This window comes from Corylus avellana, chromosome ca3 (assembly GCF_901000735.1).
Source record: "Corylus avellana chromosome ca3, CavTom2PMs-1.0".
In the NCBI taxonomy this organism is placed as follows: Eukaryota; Viridiplantae; Streptophyta; class Magnoliopsida; order Fagales; family Betulaceae; genus Corylus; species Corylus avellana.
Genome location: NC_081543.1, coordinates 33,603,966 through 33,620,142, shown reverse-complemented (window position 1 = coordinate 33,620,142; position 16,177 = coordinate 33,603,966). Strand labels below are relative to the sequence as shown.

Below are 16,177 nucleotides of genomic sequence, written 5' to 3'. Positions count from 1 at the left end.
GTGGCCTTCTTTATATTGTAGTGGATTTATACCAAAATAAAGGAGAAAAATATGACCTTTAATCGGCACTAGAAGACTAATTGCATGATTTTTATGTTTTTTTTTTTTTTTTTGAATGGAGAGAAACACCAATAAAGAGTAAATTAATATGCATATTAGGATATTACTTTTGATCCAAAAACTTAAGCTCATGGGCTTGGATCAATTGAAATATATTAACCACTCATATTCTATATATATTTTTTTTAATGTGAGACACAAATCTCACAAGGTTATATATAACATTTTAAAATAATAATAGAGGACTCAGGCTAGCTACTATAACACTAGGCTTGATCTTCACCATGGATATATCAAAATTGGAAACCGTTGCGAATTGTGTGTGCTATTGAAATTACTTGGTGGTCAGAAAAAAAAAAAAAAAGTTTTGTAGATTTTGATTCTATTCTATGGATAGTGATGGTTAATTGTTTGTGTCAGAATGTTTAGAAAATATTTTATATATTAGAATTTATTTCGTATATATCTTATTTTGCATTCACAATACTTATTTCATATATTTAATCAATAAAAATAATAAATTTAATTATTTAATTAACACTTTAACAAGCCTTGACTTTTTATTGCTGAATCTGTCACTAGAAAAAGGTACCTGAGGGAGAAAGAAGATGGCTTACCAAGATGCAACTCATGTTCAGAAAAATTAAAGGGTTCTAAATGCAAAGAGTTGGTGATTGACATCCCATTTGTTCTTGAGCCTCCCGCATGGCCGTAGTACTGCATCTACAGGGTTCCAAAGAAACTTCGCAAGGTAAACCAAGAAGCCTATACTTCTAAGTTAATCTCAACTGGCCCTCTTCATAATTACTGCAGGCAAGAATTCAGGGAAATGGAAATGCAGAAAGTGAGATATTTGAGGGAGTTCCGTTTTAGGACCGGGAAGAGCGGCAAGAGCCAGGAGGATCTTGCAAGCATCATTGAAAAATAAGAAATAGAAATCCGCCATTGTTATGCAGAGACCTCAACACTCAGCAGTAAAGAGTTTGTAAACATGATTCTATTGGATGGCATATTTATAATTGAGCTCTTCTTGAGGATTTCTGACTTCTTGGAAAAGAAAGAAAAGGAAAAGAAAGTAATGGAAAAGAAAGAAGACAAAAGGAAAGAAAGAAGACGAAAGGAAAGAAAATGAAGATTATATATTAAGCAAACCATGGCTGAGGGATGGTATACAGCATGACTTGCTTCTTCTTGAGAATCAGCTTCCTTATTTTATTCTCGAGGATTTATATAATCCCTTCTGCCATGGCTCTTCCAGTTGCAAAGAAGGCCACCAAATGAAGAAACCCAAAGAAGAGCACACGGATTCTCCCTTTCTTAAGCTTTGCCGCAAGTACTTTTCTAAAAATGATCGGCAGCCAGATTCCAGGATCGTAAATGGGAAAGTAATTAAACATTTCACAGATTTGCTGAGATATTTTTTCTATCCATCACACCTGGAGGATAAAGATAGGAAGGCCATTGATCGACTATGCAGTGCCACAAAGCTTGACAAGGCTGGGGTGAAGTTCAAAGAAGTTAAAAAAAGACACCTACTTGACATACAATTCCAAAAGGGTAATGTTACTCCCTCTTAATTAGTGAGGCCTAACACATGTGTTGAGATATAACAATGCCTCTTTGTTCACGTGGACGGCTGTTGAAACATGCTTTGCGAGTGCAATTTTGAATACCCTAAAATTAAGATTTTGGCTTCTTTCACTAGACATCAATTGATTTTCAAATGAGATAGTTAAATGCTTGATCTAACAAATGAAATCAAAGCTAGGGTCATGAATTCAATTTGTAAAAACCTTATGTTGAAGGAGATTGTTAAGGTGCAATAGTACCCCTTTACTCATGTGGATGGCTCTTCCTTCTCTGGTGCGATGTGAACCAATATAGACAAAGTTGTTTGAACTCATAACTTTTTAGCTTTAATACCATGTTAAATCATAACCTATGTCAAAACTTTAACTTAAAAATAATAATAATAATTTATTTAATTATTTAATTTATATTCTTACAAGTAAATGCTTGGAGCACTGTCCCCCGGGGTGTAAACGAGCCGAGCTTGGGCAAGCTTCCCTTGTTCAAGCTTAGCTCGTTTAAATTTTACTCGAGCTCGAGCTCGAGTCGAGCTTAAGGGCGAGCCAAAAAAATCGAGCTCGAGCTAATAATAAGTCGAGCCGAGCCAGCTCGCGAGCTGGCTCTTATATTTAATATTTTTGTTTTAAATTTTTTTTTTAACTTCAAGTACTCTTAAAACGACTTAAGAAGTTAGTTTGCATATGAGTATTTGCTAACCTAGCTAGTCGAGTATGGAGCCTGAGTCAATACAGCAAGGCATTTGGTTTCAAAGAGAGAGGATATGCATCATTTTATAGATAAGCAAACTTAGAGATTGATGTTTTCTTAACAATGTGGGACAAGTTAACAGGTTGCATTCAGACTGCATTGGGACAACGCCCCCTACAAAAAAATATTTTTTTAACGTCTCTCTCTCAATCCCCCTCACCAGTCACAACGGATCTTTCACCTAAACTCTCATTTCCCACTCTCTCACTCTCACTCACCAGACATGTAGTGATAGTGTTTGGGTCTGTTTGATTCATCAATAGTTTATACCTTTCGCAATCTCCCTCAATAGTTTCTGTTTGATTATTCTTCATTTCATTTGTATCTGCTCTAATTGAATCGAGGTCTTTTTAATGATTGCTCTCTCTCTCTTTCATCACGAAGGGTCTAGAATTTTTCATTCTCTAACACTTAAATATAAATGCAATTTTAAGGTTTTAATAATTATGAGATTTATAATTAATTATCTATTACTTAGTTTATATATATATATATATATATATATATATACACACACACTCGAGCTTATACGAGCTGTTCACGAGCTTAGCCGAGTCGAGCCGAGCTTGCTTCGTTTAATATTCGAGCCAGGATTTGTGTTCATGAAGTGCTTCATTTAATATTCGAGCCGAGCCCGAGCTTGCTCGCGAGACGCTTCGCTCACTTAACAGCCCTACGCTGCACCTAATTAAACAACAACAAGAAGATGTTTTTTTAAGGGAGACAAACCAAACAGAGCTAATTAAAAAGATCAAACAAAATTACACTACTCTCATTAAATAAATAAGTTTATACAGGATTCCTGTGTTTGATCGTTAAGATGAGTCATTTCGTAGTCAAGATTTTATTTTGTTGAATCTAGTGTACGGTACGTATATACATGATAGCACGCCATTAAAACATGAACGTACGTGAAAACATATATATATTCATCATGTTTGTGAAATGAATTCTTCATTAAGATAGAATGGTTTATTTCTATTTTCACTTGAAATCGAGATGGTCATATTTCTAGATCGACTTTGTCTGCTTAAATACTATCTAACAAATTATGAAGTACTATCACATCATTTTGTAAAACAATGCGTTGTAAAAATTATTATAATACCCCTAACAACACTCTTACTAATTATGCAAGCTGTAATTTTACACTTAATTAGATTTTCTCAAGACAACGTTTTTCCTTTTTAATTTTATTTAATTTTTAACTATTGGCCTAGTCGTGAACCTTTTTTTTTTCTTTAAAAAAAAAAGTTGGTTGATAATCTCCTTGTTAGGGATCACGAGTGGATGGTATCAAGGGTGGAGCTCGTTCACGTTGGCCACTTTAGAGTTTGTAAATTCTCTAGATAGCCCTTCTTTTTTGCTATATTATATATATCAACAGAAAATGAAAAACATAAAACATAAAACAAATTAAAAAAGGTGGACCTCTAAATAATATATTTCTTGTATGGCTTCTCCATTCTTAACCTATTTTTGTTCTTGCTGCTTACTTTACTTTGACAACTATAATCTTAAATTTCTGATTTTGATGCTTTTTTGTAGAAATTTTTTTTTTTAAAATATTTTTCTGCGTAAGGAAAATCACAATATATATATTTCACTTAATTATATTAAACTTTAAATTACAAAATGTCCCGATCAAGTCCCAACGGGGACTTGATAGAGTCCCGTGAGTCCCGACCAAGTACTAGTGGGGTCTTGGGCGGGTTCTAGGTAGGTCCCACGCACGTCCCGACGACATCTCGGCTGAGTCTATCGATTTGAGAATGAGATGTTCAAACTCGAAAAATAGTTTACGGTTTTCAAAAATAAAAACCACTTTTGGAAAAACTAAAGAAAAATTTTCGGTCAAACGAAATATATTTTCTGTTGACTATTATTTTATATTGCACCAAACACCAAAAAATACAAAAAACATTTTTCAGAAATCATTTTACAGCATAAAATTGACCCACTTAGCCCCCAAAGAAAATGGATTTAATTTCACAAAGGAGATATTTTATAGTTTTTTTTTTTTTTTTTTTTAACGTTCATATTTAATAATTTCATTCTCTATTTTTCTCATGAAAATTTTTTTACCATGAAAAAAACTACAGAAAATTTGCTGCAGTTTTTTCCAACCAATACTTGATTTTTTTTTTTTTTTTAAAAAAAAAAACAAGATTCAATGATTAATTGAGACTATCTTGTCCACATTGTAAGACATTTTTATTATTATTATTCAGCAGTGAAAGATAATTGGGAGATAAATATATAATTTATAGCATTATTCTTTGACTTTGTTATGGCCCTCAAAGCGTCATAAATGGCCCCCTCATCACTTGGAATAAAAGGAGTCGGAAACTTAAAACCTTCGATCGCCGGCGCCGTTTCACATGACAATTAATACGTAGGTTGTTGAACTTCCTGATTATACAAACCTTAGTAATTTTTTCTGTTTCTTTCTTCCTCTTCATGATGTCATGGCCTGGTAAGGACAATGGGATCGTCAGGGACTCAGGATGTTCTTTCTTGACTTTGCAAATATGCATTAATTAATATTGTAACAAAAAATAAAACGTTTTACTTTTTAAAGTCTATATATATATTGGAGAATGAGATCGATGTTTGGAATTTAGAAATGAGTTGATTCATGATTTGTGAATTACATTAATGGAGTATGCAGGCAAACCATCGTGTGACAACCACAATGCAAAGACGGATATATGGACGTGCAACTAATGTTGTCATCCGCCCTCTCGATGAGGAAAGAGCTGTTCAAGCTGCTTCTGATCTTCTCGGTGAGCTTTTTGTCTTCATCGTAATCTCTCTCTCTCTCTCTCTCTCTCTCTATATATATATATATATATAGTTGCAGGAAATATAAGTAGAATATTATAAGGTGTGGTGCATATATGTGAACCTATAGGTTGCAGGCATTGGTTTGATGTATGAGGTGCATAGAAGTTCTAGAGCAGATGCTAGAAAGGAGGAATAAAGGAAGCAAGAATTAGAGGTAATTGTTTGTCTTAATTCTTCATCCTTTTATTTTAGCTGTTCTGGTCAAAAGAAATGAAAAAGAAGATTTAAAAAATGGTGGGTTTTACTTTAGATAGAAAGAACAAAATATTACCACATCAACAGGCAAACAACAAAAGATCACATCTAATGAGTGAAAGGTATAATTCTATTGACTACAAGTCTACAATGATTTCTGTCGTCTCAGACTGACTAATTGTCTTTAAATTTTGTTTCATTTGCACAGAAAAGGAAACAAAGTGTACTTTATTTATGAGCTGATCAATATGTTTATAATCATTTTTAGAGTAGAGATTGCATGTTGAATTGGCTTTGTTTCAAGTTTGAAGGACAGAGATTCTAGTAATTTTGATGTTCCGATTGCTAGCAATTCAAATAGCAAATATGAGATAGCCTTTTATAAAACCCACTTGTCTGAGCAGGTCTTGAGCAGTCTGGCTTTTGCTCAAACAGGTGAATTCCATAAAAACTCTCTCACATTTGCTATCCGAATTGTTAGCAATTCAGACAGCAAATATGAGAGAGCTTTTATAAAACCTACTTGTCTGAGCAGGTCTTTGGTAGTCTGCCCTTTGCTCAAATAAGTGAGCTTCATAAAAACTCTCACATTTGCTGTTCGGATTGCTAGCAATTCAAATAGTAAATATGAGAGAGCTTTTATAAAACCTACTTGCCTGAGCAGGTCTTTGGTAGTCTGCCCTTTGCTCAAATAGGTGAGCTCCATAAAAACTCTCTCACATTTGCTGTTCGGATTGCTAGCAATTCAGATAGTAAATATAAGAGAACCTTTATAAAACCCACTTATCTGAGCATGTCTTGGCCAGTTTGCCCTTTGCTCAAACAGGTAAGCTCCATAAAAATTCTTTCAGATTTACTATCTGAATTGCTAGCAATCCAAACGCAACCGGATCCATAATTCAATGGTTGAATTAGTTGGTCATTTTGGTTCAGCTCAGCTATATCCACCTCACAAAAATGTCTATAAATAAGGCTAATGCATGCCATCCTAATTTATTGAATTGCTGTGTCATCTCTGATTATCATAACTCCCTCAATCAAAAGGGTTTCACCATAACACCATTATGAGGCACTAAAAAACCAAAAAACCTAAGCAGCCCTTCATTGAAAAATCTAGTATAATCTTGAAGGTTACATCTATGATCAGTTTAGGGTTTAGGGTTTAAACCCTAAAAAGCTAACAATGCTATTATTGATGTTATTAACTTCACCAGTTTCTCAAGAGTATTGCCTTTCTTTTCCTGTTATATCACTCTTTTCTTCTTCTTAATTAGCTATATATTTCGCCAAATTGACAGAAATAGCAGGCCCAACTGCTGTTTCTGTAGCAATCTAATAATATTGTACACTTGAACACATGACTAGGCACTGAAGCAAAAGAATCAGGATTTAGAAAGACAAGTGGGACTTCTGAACTACAAACTGCAATTTGCTGAGGGTTTAAGAAGCTTTTCAGATTTCTTCAAACTCTGGCGTGCCGATGCATTTGAAGAAATCAACTCAGCAAGCTCCGGCTGATCTCACTGCACTTCTCTGATTCTTACACAATTATATATATATATATATATTTGGTCATGCGAATCAGAAGCTTGGCTTCAGAAATGTCATGGCCAAAATGGAGTTTTTGATATTGCTGAAAGTTTTCTAAATGAAACCCAACTGAGCCGGTTGAATTTTTTCCTCACGCCCACATTTTTTCATGAAGAAAGTACTCCATGACGAAGGTTACCAACTTTTTTTTATGTATCCTCCTCTGATGTTTGAAGATGCAGAATTTCAAACAAAACTATCTTAGGAAATAAGATTGATACATATATCACTACAAGAAATTGCCAACCCCAAAGTCAACGCTAATGTTAAAAGAAAATTAAATATCAGCATCGACCAAAAAAAGAAAAGAGTCAACGCGCCGCTAATAGCCTAGCACTAATTTTTTTCCCTGGCTGATCAAGAGCAGTTGGGAAACGAACCATTCAAACGAAATAGAAGAGAAAAAAGTCGTGGAGATTGATCCGGCATTTAGCACTAGGAAACTGTTCTAACAAAATCCTCTTAGTCCAAATCTTGGGATAAAATTTGGAAGGCAAAGATCCAAACTTCTTGCTTGGAAAATAGTGTGGAGAGTCTCGCTTGTTCAAGAAAAACTGGGAACTTTTATTCAATAAGAAGAGAAAATCTTTGTTCCCATACCAAACTCCACTCAACTAAGGTATGTCTCTGGTGAAAAAGGCTTCATAGAGAGCATGTTAACATCAAATTGAGCTTATTAAGTATGAAACAAAAAATGATGTAGAATAATAGAGAAATCTCATACATTTACAGATTGCCAACCAGAAATTGAAAGTTTTCCACCCACAAAACTCTAGGCTCCTACACAAAATCCTAGTATTTAGTGTACAGGAAGGGCCTACAGTGCAGCAACACCACTGAGCAAGACGAAAGTTAAATGGAATGGCATTTTAGTGTTGCAGATTCCAGTCACAGACAACATCACCAAGGAATCATGGAATATTTATTCTTCAGTCAAGTTCCAGGACTACTTTACCGGGAATGTGCCTCCTGTCTTTCGCCTCATGAGCCTCTCTCACCTGTGTGATGGGAAATGTTTTCTCAACGGGTATTTTCAGCTTTCCAGCTTCAGAGAGTCTGCGGATCTCATTTAAACCTTCTGAGTCAGCCCTCATAAAAGTCCACCAATATTCTGCACCATCAAGAGAGAAACGGAGGCATTGGTTAATTGACATTAAGGTGATTGCACAAGTTAACACGGGTGGTACAATGACCAAATGAAGATTTGTTATTTATAGCATTTGTAGGCAGAAATTACTATGATGAACAACTGACTATCTTCAACAATGCACATGCAAACACATAATAAGGACAACAGAGAGAGAGAGAGAATTTACATGGAATTACCACCCGATACTAAAATTCTAAGTCGAAAAACATAGATTTTCAGCTGAACTAGTGTAAAACTCAATATTGAGAGAGAGAGAGAGAGAGAGAGAGCTTTATTTATATATAGTTATATACCTCTTAAAAGAGACAAACTCTAGTTGACTTCTACGCATCTACTTTTACCCAATGGCAGAAATTAAATCCTAGCAGTCAAGGAAATATGCTTTTCATTGAATATGTTACCAGTAGTGCCCATTGCCTGATAAGGGAAAAGGAGCACTTAAATGTAGTATCCTTCTCTTTATCCTTCAAAGCCAATTATTCTTGAGCATTCTTTTGATTGCTAGGGTAAATACAGAATTTCAGACAGACCTTTCAAAGACATCACAAGTCCACTTGCCAAATATTCTGAAAGATGTATATCTAAATCACGCTAGAAACAAACCATTTGGAAGGCATAGGATTAGACAGTGCAGAGGCTGCATGCATAATAAGGAAACCTAAATAGACAATAGAATTGTCATTTGGAATCCCATGAAAGGCGGCATTAAAATTTGGCATGTTTTCATTATGAAAATTAGACGTATATTAACAGAGAGCTAAAGTAGAGCTGCAGACATGTGTTAACAATCCAGGTTACACCATGGAGGATAATAGAGAGTGGATAGCTAAATTCCTTCATCTGGTAGACTGGTAGGGAGTGTTATAAAGGATGAGAAAGTTTAGCATGCCCTAATCAATGAATTTCATTTTTAAACCTGAAGAATCTCTTTAGCAGAAGGTTGTTCTTCTCCTAGAATCAACGAACACCAGGTATAGTCAAAGTTTATCATTTCTATAAAAATAATAATAATAAAAAAAAAAAAATTAAAAAAGACACACACACACTAAAACTAGGCTCTACAAAAAGCGACAAAGGACGGTGTTATTCCTAAAAATTAATACTTAATAATTGGTGGAGGAAGTTACCTCAGTTCTCTGGAGATCTTTTCACAATGTTTAGACTATGTTTTAATATATATAAATAATTCATTTCATTGATGAGCGCAGAACAATGTTTAGACTATATTTCCGTATTTATTGTTTATCAAACTAGAAATGCATGATGCATCAGATCATAAACTATGGTCAATAAACTAAGAAACGAACAAAAAGATTGCAATAAAAAAATATTTCATGTATGATCATATTTTCCCTCCTTACTTCCTCCTTTTGTTGCCTTCTACATGATGTTATTAGGAAATTGGGTTTTAGGAAATTGGGTTTGTAAATTGATGAAAAGTTTATAAACAACCTATTCTGAGGCTAAAAGAGGGAATTTTAATTTAGCATTTAATTTTACTTGAGAAATTATAAAATGTTCAAATAACATATAATTAATATAAACAAATATTCTGCTAAAACGATGAGAAAGTAGCGTATAGAATTTACCTATTCCATGAGAATAACGGTATTGAATTTGTTTCTTCAGCAAAATAGCTGTAGCTATAGGAAGCCCAACAGCTAGCCCGTACCTATCAGTCAATGATGCTGCCTCACCCTACAATAAAAGAGGCTAAAACCCTTAAATGCTTATCAGGCAGCATTCAGGAAAGAAGCCTATAGAATTCCTATTAGAGAAAACCAAACAACTATCTCCTACCTGAAGTGTCATATAGTGTCCACCTCTCTTCAAAAAATTGATGCCTAGTCTTTCTGTTTCCGGTACACCAATAGTGTCCAAAACAGCATCAAACTTCCCTTTTATTGCCAATTCAAGGTCCTGTAAATTGAAGACAAAAAAAATAAATAAATAAATAAATTAAAATTTTAAAATAATAATTAATCCTGGTCCCCCGTCTTCAATCAAATCCACTATCTACATAAGGTATCTGAATTTCAAACGGCTTGTATATGCACTGAAAGGACAAATAATGACCTCAGCAGTGTAGTCAACTGCCTGCTCAGCACCAGCTGCCATTAATCTATCTATGCTTTGACTTCCACAAGTAGTTGTAACATGGCACCCTGCAGCTACAGAAATCTGGATTGCAGAAAAACCTACTGCTCCTCCACCACCCACCACTAATAGTCTTTGCCTGTGAAGATGAGACTGAGGATAGAATTATGAGGGGATACATGACAGACAATTTACCATACAGAACATATGGTAACTTTCAAGTTGAAATCATATCTTCACATGTTTCATCGTCTTCTATAAAGTTCATGTAAAAGTATACATTAGACTAATATAAATTGCTATCAAAATAAGAATGCATGCCAGTTTCTAAACTCTTTTATTCGTACTAATCTTATCAGCCCATTCCCAATAAAGCGATACTTGCAATGAAAAGAAATAAAGGCTAGAAAAGCACCAATCATGGCCAATACTTTTTAAATAAGTATGTCCATATTGAAACAATGAACTCAAACAAGCTATGTTCTGACAACTTCCAGAACTATACAATTTTGTAAAAATGATATCATTGTAAAACGATGGTCCAAATTCTTGAAATAATTGTCTTTTAAGTCTTTCGGACATTTTGTGGAGAAAACTCCACCATCTACAATGGTGACAGCTTTGTGCCTTCAATACTACAGAAAACAAAATGAAAATGAAACATCTAACAACATACAAAGTAACTTGTTGTTAATACAACTCGATAAAGGAATTAGCTAAGATACATGCAACAACAGTATTTTTTATTAAAAACAAAAGGAAAAAGAGCAAACCATACCCTTCAGTTATTCTAGCAGTACTTTTTAAAGCACGCCATGCTGTCAGCGCAGCAAAAGGAATGGCACTTGCCTCCTAGGAGAACAAAAACATACACAAAGTCAAACTCTATAGTTACAAGCATATATACAAATTTAAATATTTATCAGTCATGTGATTTGATTAACCATATATTGAGAGCTATAGTTAGGGCACGTGGCATTCCCAAATAAGTAATCTGGGTCACTACAAGAAATGTTATCATCAGTTCTATTACTACTGCTTTAATGGTTTCTCACATGATAGTACCAAATTAAATGCTAAAACAAGTTGTGAAACAGCAACTACAGCTTTTGCAACGAATCTTACTGAAGAGGCAGTTCTCAGAATCCAAAATACAACTCATCAACCACACAGTCTAGAGACATAACTTTTTTTTCTTTTTCTTTTTTCTTCCTTTTTGTAATTTCCAGAAGTGAATTTTTTTGTAGCTTTTTTTTTTTTCATCTCATAAATCACCTGATTTAGCAGGTAGTGAATCTTAGACATCAATTTTCAGCAAGATGGACAAAAGGACAAGAAGTCTATTGAAATAATACAGTATACAACCTTCAGTTGGGACAGTAACAGATTTTGTACTTGCTATAAAAATGTTCACTCACATGAGATAAAAAGTAACATCAACAATTCTTCAACTAAAACACAAAACACTCCAAAATTTACCACATGTGAAACTGCTACAGGTTTTGGAGCAAGCTCCTCTTCAGAAAGAATTGCATAGTCAGCATAAGTACCCCTAACGGCAGTTGGATGCAGTGCACCAAAAACTTCTTGCCCAACACTTAGTGACCGAACTGAAGCTCCAATCGCTGTAACTTCACCACTAATATCACGACCCAAAATGAGAGGTAGAAGTTGCTGAAATACGGAACGACCATAGCCTGATCGCATCTGAAAACATTACAATCTAAAAAATTCAATATGTACTAAATTCAACACATGATTGAAGGGTCTAAAACTCATAGTAAAAGAAAAGGGGGGAAGAGTTCAGCACTGACCAGAGTTAATCTATATTTTGAGAATGCACAGGGATCATGGTTTTTTTTTTTTTAGAAAAAAAAAAAAAAAAAAAAAAACTTATGCCATTATAATGGTGTGAAATAGGTGGCATCCAAGTTATTTAAAAGAGAATATATCCTATAAGGTAAGTTTAAAATTAATATTAGATATTTCAGATAATATTATTTACAGTTTAAGTCTACTCAACTGCAGGAAAGGACTCGTCACTCTTAGGTACGTTAGTCAAGCTTAGAAAATAGCTCTCTACACTCGGCTCAATCTCATAGCATGATTGACAGCAACTAATTTACCAAACTGCAAGTGCCAGGTTTCTGGCACCACTGGCAAATGGGGCCCTGAACAAAACTGAAGAATGCATTGGATTTTCCCTTTGATCATGGCAGAACTGGATAGACCAACTGCGACCTGAATTAGCTCATGACTTGAGCCTACCCTCATGTGCTGCATACTGGGCAAAGTATTTTATCTTGTTTGTGAATCTATACCCTGTATTGGGTACAGAAAAAGTATATAAGAGAAGCCACCTAGCTAGTAGGAACAAAAAGAACATGAAAGCATGATAACTAATCCCCAAAGGAGAAACTAAAGCAGCTGTCCAAAGACACAAGATGTTGAAAAATAAAGACCTAATCTCCTCTAAAGTCCTCTCACGATTCTCAAAACTTTTACCATTCATTTTCTTCCATAGACACCACAAAAGACACGAAGACACTATCTTCCACACAATAGAGTGCTGCCACCGGCAGTCCACCAAAAAGCATACAAGCCGACTACTCGTCTAGGCATAACCCAAGACAACCCAAAACAACTAAAGAAAACATTCTAAATGACACAAGCAACCTTACAATAAAGAAGAAGGTGGTCCACGGATTCCCCATTCCTTTTACACATACAACACTTGTCAATCATAATGATGCGCCGCCGACCATGGTAAGAATCTTCCATAGGGCCACTGACCAAACACAAAAGGCCATCATCAATGGAACCTTAGTCGACCAAACACTCTTCCAAGTGAAATGGAAACCATCATTACAACCCATGACACTGTAAAAGAATTTAACACAAAACAACCCTCTTTGAAAGGAGTCCACCACAGCTTGTCCTCTCCTTCCCGTCTCATTCAACTAAATACAACACCCTGAAGAACGAGGCAAAGGCATCCACCTCTCAATCATGAGCCGCTCTAGCAAGGCTCACGTTCACTTAATACCACCTCCAGAAAATGATATTTAAACCGACCAAGCTCAATTGGTAGAATGGAATTGTGAAGGACTGTGTTGGGATTTTTCCTGAAAGATATCCTTAGGTTGCTGGTTCGACATGTTGGAATTAAAAATAAAAATTAAAGTATTTATTAGAAATATATTAAAATATTCAACTGAAAACACAATATTAGAACCTTAATAATTAGAAAATAGAAAGCCAGCACGTTTCTGAAAAAAAAAAAAAAAAAAAAAAATTGATTACAGACACTAAAAACAAAAAGAAAAAATTGATGATAACATATTAGTTAACGTTACTTTCCTCTTCTTTAGCTATAACTTTCCTTTTTCCTAATATTTAGTCTCTCGAGGAGTGTTACCAATTATTGAGATTACAACTGCACCATAACCATATCCAATCCAGATTGTGGCTCCAAGGGGGGTACCCGTCTAGCTATCCAAGTAACTCAAGGAAAGACCATAACCACAGAACATAAGACCACACATTATTCATTTCTTTCTCTATCAGCATCTCTTTTGGCTTGATATGAACATTAAATACCACGAAGAAAGTCCAGCATAGGTCAGTCATAGCACATAAATAACTGACAAATGGCTATTAGATTAGTAACACAAATTTTGATAAATACAAATTTGGACCATTTCTTGATTTATGCGTGTCATCCTTGTGCAAGGGCCATGCTAATCTTTTCTGTATCGTTCTAATTCAAATAAGTCTATATGTCCATCCTCGCTAGCAAAACCATTTTTTTTATTTCCATCTCATTCGTCATTCAACCATCTTTAATCCCCACAAAAAACACTCTCTCATTGGAGTATAAAAAGAGGAAAATATCCAATTAACCAATCTAGTCGTAAAAGTAGAAATTATGACATTCCATGAATTTAAATATGTTCTCTGAATGCACCCCATCAACAATTGAATTGCCATTAATCAACAAAAATCCTCAAAGAGAATCAATCCCAGATAAACAAAACTCGAGGTATAAAAGAGCGTAAAAAGAGAAAGAGTGCTTACTCTGGTATCGAGCGGGTTAATGGAGACGGCACGAGCGCGGACGAGGACCTCATTGGGCTTGAGATTGGGAACTTCCACATCGGGCCGCAGCTCCAGCACCTCCGGCCCACCGAACCGCGGCAGCACCACCGCCCGGCAGCTCGTAACCACGCCTCTCACCCCCAGAGCCTTTCGATTCCCGGCAATTATTCTGAAGCTCTGAGACCTCCGTAGAATTCGCATTTTTTGTTGTGAGATGAGAGAAGTTTGTATTTGTTAGAGAATTGCAGAGAGAAAGAAGGAAGCGGGCTTAGGGTTTCAGAAAATGGGGAAGGAAACGAGAAAATAGAAGCGAAGTGGACTGAGTGAGGGGAGTGCAGAGTGAAGACGTGTCTGTGTTTTGGTCCGCAGGGATGGCGGAACTTCATCACGTTGCGTTATGAGGGAGGTTGGGATCGTTGCTAGCGTGCGCATTGGGGGTGGTCGTTTGGATAAAAAGCCATGGCTTTCCCATTGGGGTTTGACTGCGTCTAATTTTACATGTTAAACCAATAGCACGATGCCGCGTGTAAAAACTAAGAACTATCTTTGTTGTAGTTACTAGGGGCATGTCAAAATAGAAAGCCTTTCTACGGACATATCAAAAATAAATAAATCTATCACATTAGTTAAATAAATTTAAGAGAAATGCTACTTAGTATTGTCAACTAACATGACATATTCAATTTACTCTTAGATTAATCTTAATTTTTTTTTAAAAAAAAAATAATAATAATAATAATGGTAGCACGTCAACTAATAATGTTAGAAGAATGTTTAAAAATAGGGGTGGGCATATTAACCGGTTACCGATTACTGATGGATTACCGAATTTAACCGAACCAATATTAACCGCAACCAATAGTTATCGATCGGTAATCGGCTAAAAATTTTATACCGATAAGTTTATCGGTCGGTTAATAATTTGTTATCGGAAAACCGATATGACCGATAAGGGGGTATAAATGTAATTCTCAATTTTTTATTTTTCATAATATACAACCCACAAACATGCTCACTTATTAACAACCCAAAACAAGGTCTGCTCCATTCGGATTTGCAGCTTGTCTTCAAAACTGTAACGTTTTGTATAGCTGTCAAGCATTATTGAGAATGCTTGCCAGCTATCTCTTCTAACTGCCCATGGCCATACACGTTTCCCCCAATGCAAGATATTTCCACAACTCCTCTTGCACGCACACTTCACTTCCCCAATCTCTTCTGAATCCCTAGCCACAAAGCTTCTACCTTTCTTTTTCCATTCCCATTTTTTTCTATGTTTAATCTCAAATTAAACCCTAAAAACACCTGACAATTCGCTGCGCCTTGGCCACCATTAGAAACCAGACCATCATTTCCTGCTACCCACGATTGATATCCCATCTTTCCCTTTCTGGTTTCTTGACTTTCATCTTGTTCTTCTGCCTCAGTTTCAACACTACTCACACAGTGCTAGCAGATGGTTTCCTCCTCATCTTGGACTTGTGTTTTGGCCTGCTTCGTTTCCTCCCCAACAACTTCTCAAATGCCAGAGACATGACTTTAAAACGAAATCGGTTTAATCGGTTAAACTGGTTTAACCGATTACCGATATAATCGATAATTTTGGGTATCATTCATTATCGGTCGGTAATCAGTTAGGAACCGATTAACCGATAGCTTATCGGTCAGTAATCAGTAACCCCTATAACCGGACCAATATGACCGATACCCAGCCCTACTTAAAAAATACTAAAAAGCATATATCTAAAGTTAAACCATATGAAATCCCGATTATGAAAAGGATTGAAAGGTCATGAGGCTTTT

At 35.5% G+C, this 16,177-nt stretch overlaps 1 protein-coding gene and 2 pseudogenes across 2 annotated transcripts; 1 reads left to right on the top strand and 2 right to left on the bottom strand.

Moving 5' to 3' along the window:
* Positions 1-5,062: 5,062 nt before the first annotated feature.
* Positions 5,063-6,957, top strand: LOC132174465 (uncharacterized; annotated as a pseudogene).
* A 612-nt stretch (positions 6,958-7,569) lies between these two features.
* Positions 7,570-14,828, bottom strand: LOC132176310 (uncharacterized). Of its 2 annotated transcripts, XM_059588477.1 has the most exons (7): positions 14,354-14,828; positions 11,756-11,983; positions 11,055-11,128; positions 10,256-10,415; positions 9,980-10,099; positions 9,769-9,877; positions 7,570-8,140 (listed from the first exon to the last, which is right to left on the bottom strand). In XM_059588477.1, the coding sequence occupies exons 1-7, from the start codon at positions 14,573-14,575 to the stop codon at positions 7,959-7,961; spliced, it is 1,095 nt and encodes a 364-aa protein (XP_059444460.1). In that variant the 5' UTR covers positions 14,576-14,828; the 3' UTR covers positions 7,570-7,958. The 2 variants fall into 2 exon arrangements, with proteins under 2 accessions (XP_059444460.1, XP_059444461.1); XM_059588478.1 differs by lacking the exon at positions 11,055-11,128 and having other exon boundaries at positions 10,256-10,429.
* On the bottom strand, positions 13,963-14,072 carry LOC132176752 (U6 spliceosomal RNA; annotated as a pseudogene).
* Positions 14,829-16,177: the final 1,349 nt, after the last annotated feature.